The sequence below is a fragment of the Suricata suricatta genome, chromosome 8 (genome assembly GCF_006229205.1).
Source record: "Suricata suricatta isolate VVHF042 chromosome 8, meerkat_22Aug2017_6uvM2_HiC, whole genome shotgun sequence".
NCBI classification, from domain to species: Eukaryota; Metazoa; Chordata; class Mammalia; order Carnivora; family Herpestidae; genus Suricata; species Suricata suricatta.
In genome coordinates this window covers 590,233-596,208 of record NC_043707.1, presented here as the reverse complement: position 1 = coordinate 596,208, position 5,976 = coordinate 590,233, and the positions used below count along the sequence as shown (strand labels likewise).

The following is a 5,976-nucleotide window of genomic DNA, read 5'->3' as shown; positions in this document are numbered from 1 at the left end:
GAGGCCCAAGCAGAGCGCGCACAGCAGCGCGGGGGGCGGCATGGCGCGGGCGGGCGGGGCGGCGGCGGGAGCCCCCGGGTCGCCAGCCGGCCCCGCGCACCCCTCCGCCCGCGCCGCGCCGCAGTCGGGCAGTCCCGCGGGGTCCGCGGCGGCCGGGAGGCGGCGGGCCGGGCGCGGCCAATCGCGGTGCGGCCCAGGAACTTTCCACCAATCGCAGCGGCGCTCGCGGGGACTGGAGGCCGAGCCTCGGCCCGGGAAGCGGCGAGCTCGGAGCTCTGGGTGCTGGCTGTCGCCCGCTCGCTGCCCCGATCGCGGGATCGCCGTGTTTGCCCCTGTCCTCGAGCCCCCGACCGCTGTAGGGATGGGAGAGGCGCCCGCTGGAACCTGGGGGCGGAGGCGGAGGGAGGCGCGTAGGAGACAGGCGGCGCGGCTCATCTCCATGACCCTTTCCAAGAGTGGGCTCTGGGCTTCCAGCTCCCATCCTGCCCCAACTTGGCCCTTCTGATTCGTCCCAAGAGGTGGCCACTGAGCCCCCAAGGATGGGGGGCCCGATGCTGGTGTGTGGGCACCCCGGAAAACCGGGAGCCAAGGACAGCCCTGAGCCCCAGAATCTGGAGGTCCAGACAAATTGAAATGGGGTCAAGACCAAACACCTCAGGGTGCGTGTGAGGGTAGGGGTGGGGGGGGGGCGTTTCCTGGTAGCAAGGACTTCCTCTGAGGGGAGGGAATGGGGAACAGATGGCCGGCTAGGGCCTGGAGGGAATTCCAGGCATGGGGGCCCAGAGAGGGCAGACTGCCTTGGCAAAGGCCCAGAGCTGGGTGAACCCCCTGAATCAGATCACAGAGGCTCTAAGCACAAAGCCAGGAGTCCAACGGCATCCTCTAACCCTTGGGGTCACTGGGAGTATTACCCAGGGTCTGCAGGAGACAGTATAGACTCTGCCCTCTGAGGTGTGAACCATCCACACACTACCCCCTACTCCAGCCCTCCAGCTACCCCTGAGCCTGAAGGGCATGGCTGACAGATGAGGGAGGTGGGCCCAAGGGGAAGGGGGGACACCCCCAGGGCACAACAGTCCCCTGGCTCTGGGCAAGGTGGAGTGAGAACCAACCATCACAACAGCCAAAAAGCAGAAGCAACCTAAATACTTATGGACACAGGAACGGACAAACAAAATGTCCATTTAACAGTGGACGATGATTCCACCTTAAGAAGGAAGGAGGGTCGCGTGGGTGGCTCAGTCTGTTGGGTGTCCAACTTCGGCTCAAGTCGTGATCCCGAGGTTCGTGAGTTCAAGCCCCGCATCAGGCTCCGTGCTGACAGCTCAGATCCTGGAGCCTGCCTAGGATTCTGTGTCTCCTCTCTCTGCCCTTCCCCTGCTCACGCTCTCTCTGTGTCTCAAAAATAAATAAACATTTTAAAAATTAAAAAAATAAAATAAGAAGGAGATTCTGACACCAGCTACAACAGGGATGAACCCTGAGGACACGATAGTGAAATTATGAGATCCCTGGAGTTGTCCAATTCAGAGACAGCAACGGTGGGGAGCGGGGTGGGGGAGGAGGATGGGGAGTGAGTGTTTAATGGGGAAGGGGCTTCAGTAGGAAAGATGAAGAGACGCTGGTGGGAGCCGCACATGGTGTGAATGTTTGGAACATCACTGAATTGTATGCTTAAAAATGGTCGAGGGCAAATGCTATGCATGTTTTACTCAGTTAAAAATGAAAAAGGTAGACAGGGCCTGTGCTGGGAGTATAGAAGGTAAAAGAGGTCGCAGGAGGAGAGGGCACCACGGTCAGCACCGCAGCTGCTGTGGCCCAGGCACACACGACCACCTCCCACCTTCTGATCGGTCTCTAGGGCCAGTGCCCAGGCCAGGTCTCTGAGGCAGAGAGTGGGCTCCGCGCGCCCTCTGGTGGCAGTGTGAGGAGTCAGCTGCAGACCCACCCCGACCCCCCCAGAGCCCCTCTGACTCCCCTGCCAGCGCTCCGCCAGAGAAAGAGTCAATGGGCGTGGGTGTCCGTGGCCAGAGGCCTGGACCTGAGCCGGCTCCTCATCGTCAGGATTCCCCTGTCCAGACCTCTTCCTGGGGCCCAGGGCACAATGCTGACTCCCTCAGAAAACCTGCACCAGAGCAACCTGCTTCACAGCTGCTGCCCTCCCCCCAGCAGAGCACCCGGCTGTCGTTGGCCATCAAAGATCTACTTCCCAGAGGACAGGGAGTCCATCAGGCCATGCCTGCCCTCGATCATTATGAGTGCCGTGACCAGAAACTGCAGGTGCTCAGTAAATGCGCGAGCAGTGAGTGTGTGCACCAGTGAGTGCACAGAGGAGTGAATGGGTGGCCGAATGACATCTGTGCTCACATACCCCCAGCTCCAGGACCTTCGGGGTCCTGACCTTCCAAAAGGGCCCTCTCTCCATCCTCACTCCTACCCTAGTTCTTGGCAGGGGGTGCAGCTGATGCTGGACAAGGAAGGGCATCCAACCCGAGCCCCATACTCAAGCAAGGGGTCAGCCCCACAGGGCAAAGCGTGCCTGACAGGAAGCCCAGCCCTGGGGGCACAAGAACGGAGCCCTCATGACCAAGGCAGATACTGAGCTGGTCAAAGACCCAGGGCAGTGGCAGGAAGTCGGGGCAGATCTGATGAGTGATGAGGGCAAGAAGGGGGCCCAGGTCTGAGAAACAGAGGGACTATCCCAAGGACAGTACGGAGCCCGAGACAGACCAGGAAGCAGGAAGGTGGCAGCCGGAGGAGTGCAGGGCCAGCCCCAGGCCCATCAGCCACGGGAGAGTCTGGACGTGGCCTGGAGGGGACAGGGAAGAGGGCTCCAGAGTAAGAAAGCCCAGACAGAGAGGTCAAGGTCTTTCACTTGCACAAGACTCGACTGGGCTTTCATTTCAGCAATGGCAGGGCAGAAAGAGAGGTATGGCCTGAGCAGAGGCCAGCCCCGCCTGAGTCCCCAGCTGAGCCTGTGGCTCTCCAGACCCTTGCAGCGAGGCCCACCTGGATGTGCTGCTCCAGCCGGCTCAGAGCAGGGTGCTGCCCCTCTGGGATGGGGCTGGGGGCTGGGGACAGCAGAGACAGTTCCCAAACTGAATGCCGGGGGGTGCCAGGGGCCTACCAGAACCCGGATCTCCCAGCGATGTGCTCTGATGGTATCCGCCATGAGCACTGGCCTGGACGGGCCCTACCCGGCTTGACCCAAGGACTTCCAGGGTGCTGGAGTGACCAGCCTGCCCAGAGACCCCATCAGGGAAATGGTCATAAGTGCCAACTCTTCTGGCTCCCTTTTGCCAGCACCCCATTTCCCCGACTCTCACCCCCAGCAGAATCTGGCCTTGCCCACCTATGGATGCTACACCTGGAGACCGGTGACAGCGAGGTTTCCCTCATGGGAATGTTTTCTTCCCTTTGACAAGAAATCCACACCCCCCACATACACCTTGTATCTCCTGGAGGAGCCAAACATGCAGCTGCAGATTGACTTGCAGCTGAGCTAAAAATAACTGCCAGGCTCCAGCCAGGGCCCAGGAAAATATCCCATTGCTAGGAGACAACCGTTACTGGGAAACCGCCATTGCTAGGCGACGGGTTGCCGTGGTGACAGCTGAGCCCTGAGTCATGCTCAGCCCGGCTGCCCCGCCCCTCTGCCCCTGGCGGTCGGGCCTGGGTCCCAGGAGGAGGAAAGGCTGGGAGCAGAAGGCGGCAGCAAAGGGGCCACCCCTGATGCCCGCAGCCACGCCAGGCTCCAAGGCTCTCACTCTCATGGGCGCCATTGTGGCAGCGGAGTGTCGAGGTCAGCTGAACACACACCTCTGCCGCACACGTGGGGGCAGAGGCCGAAAGTGTGCCCCATGGCTCCATTAGCAGGAAGCTTCAGAGTGAGCCAAATTAGGATCGGGCATGGGCCTCTCACAGCCTGTGCTGCGCTAGCTGCCGTGCTGACCTTCAGGGCACCGCCGTGGGCCCCAGACCTATTTCCCAGGAGGGGAAGTACTTGCCTGATCCCCAGAATGGGAGGATTTGGGCCAGGCAGGTGACTCCAAGGCACATGTACCCAGGACGGTCTGAGGACCTCCTGTAAGGAGCCCCAGGCCAGCCACAAGGAGTGACCGCTCTGTGGGCTGCCCCAGGCCTCATGTGACCGTCCTTCTGCTCTCACAGGAAGGTCTCAGGGTGGGATGCGCCCGCGGCCTTCGCTCCCCACCCTCCAGGGATTAAGGAACTGGAAACCTCCAGCGGCCTGGACTGGGGAGACTCCTCCATGTCCACGCACCGGACAAGGAGTGCTCCAGGTGAGGGGATGCCGTAGGGGAGGACTCCGGCCCTGGAGGAAGGCCAGTGTGGCCGTGGCTCCAAGAGCCAGGGGCCGGGGAGAGGGCACAGCTGAGGGCCAGTGGTGCCGGAGACGCAGGGTTTCTCGGGCCGCAGCAAAGAGCGGACAGAGCCCTGGGCGGATGGGGCCGAACCCCCGCACCATGACCTGGGGAGAACACAGCTGCCGTCAGCCACGGAGGAGAGCAGCCCGGGGCGGGTGACAGGTGCTGGAGGGGGCAGAGCTTCTACAACAGCATCTCGCATCCCTCCAAATAGATCTTTTTCTTTGCTCGGATTCTTCCAAGGCGAGGAGTCTTCTGAGGCCAGAGCTTGCTCTCTGCATGGGGCCCTGGCATCCGCTCTGGAAGCATGAGGCAAAACCTTGTCCTATCTCTCAGCCACGCACCTCCCACGCCGGGGTCCGCGCGGGGTGGAGGATGAACTGGAAGAGCAGGCTGCTGGACTTGCACACCAGCGGTGACTGTGTGGGTGAGGACACTCAGTCACCCCAAAGGTCTTCACACGTCCTACCTGACTGCGCGTGCCGAGCTCCCTGCTTTGAGCAGAGTCAGCACAAGGGCAAGGCCGAGACTCCACAGCCCCTGCCCCTCGGGAGAGCTGCCGTCACCCCAGCCTCAGCAAGCTGGGCCCGGTGTCCTGCACACAGCAACGGGAGCACTCCATCTCCCCAGCAGCCGGGCGCCTGCCTGCAGCGGCCGCCCCCCCACAGCGGCCCCTCTGGATCCCGCTTCCCATGAAAACGCGGCAGCGAACACCAGCTGTTTTCATTTCTCTCAGACGCGCTTTCCGGGGCCTCCCTCTCAGCCTGCAGGCTCTCGCCCCACACCTGATCCCCCCACGGCCTCTGCTCCCAGGAGACTCCAGGATGGGGTCACCAGTGGTCTCCATTCTCTGTTCTGAGCCTGCCAGGAGGCCAGAACAGAGCCCTGCACACCCTCCCTCTGCAGCTCACCCCTGCCTCCCTCCAGCCTGGACCCTACACGGCAGCCATTGCCACCACCCGCCTCCAGTGGGTTCCAGCGTGAACTCACCAGGCTCAAGGCCTGGAAACCTAAAGACTCGTGCACACGCCTTCCTGGATAACTTGGCCCACCCTCTCATCCTTGGGGTCGCCTGTCAAGTGTCCTATCCTCAGGAGCGACGCCTCCAGCCCCCTCCCGTGGTCACTGTCACGTGGCCCTCTCGAAATCATCGCACGTGTCACTCCCTGAACTGATCTGGTGGTCACTTGTTCCTCGGCTCTGCGGGAGAGGGGATGTCCCGGCTGAAAGGGTCTCTGGACTTGGCACCCAGCAGGTGCGCCGGAGACGTGAGGGACACGAAGGGGGCCCGGCCACCCGTTCGGCTCCGCTCAGCAGGAAGGGCTGGGAGGGGGAGGGTTGGACCGTCCTTGCCCTCGAAGGTGGCATCCAAGGGTCGGGACGCGCGGGGCCGGCACCTGGCTCCACAGGACCGCGTACCCCCGGGCCAACCACCGGCGCTAAAGAGCTCGGGTCGTCCGTCTCCCCGGGCAGGGCTCCGCGCAGGCCGGTCTCTCCCCAGGCCGGCTCTCCGGCTGCCCGCCCCGCCCCGCCGTGCGCGCGGGTTTGCTGGGGTGCGGGCGCCCGAGGCGGAGCGGCAGGGATGCTGCCG

General features: G+C 62.8%; 1 protein-coding gene across 1 annotated transcript in view; it reads right to left on the bottom strand.

The window, feature by feature from the left end:
- METRN (meteorin, glial cell differentiation regulator) overlaps positions 1-42 on the bottom strand; it is a 3,668-nt gene extending 3,626 nt beyond the window's left edge. The window contains exon 1 of the mRNA XM_029949066.1: positions 19-42. Coding sequence (XP_029804926.1) covers positions 19-42 — 24 coding nt within the window. The remainder of the gene's footprint in view (positions 1-18) is intronic.
- Positions 43-5,976: the final 5,934 nt, after the last annotated feature.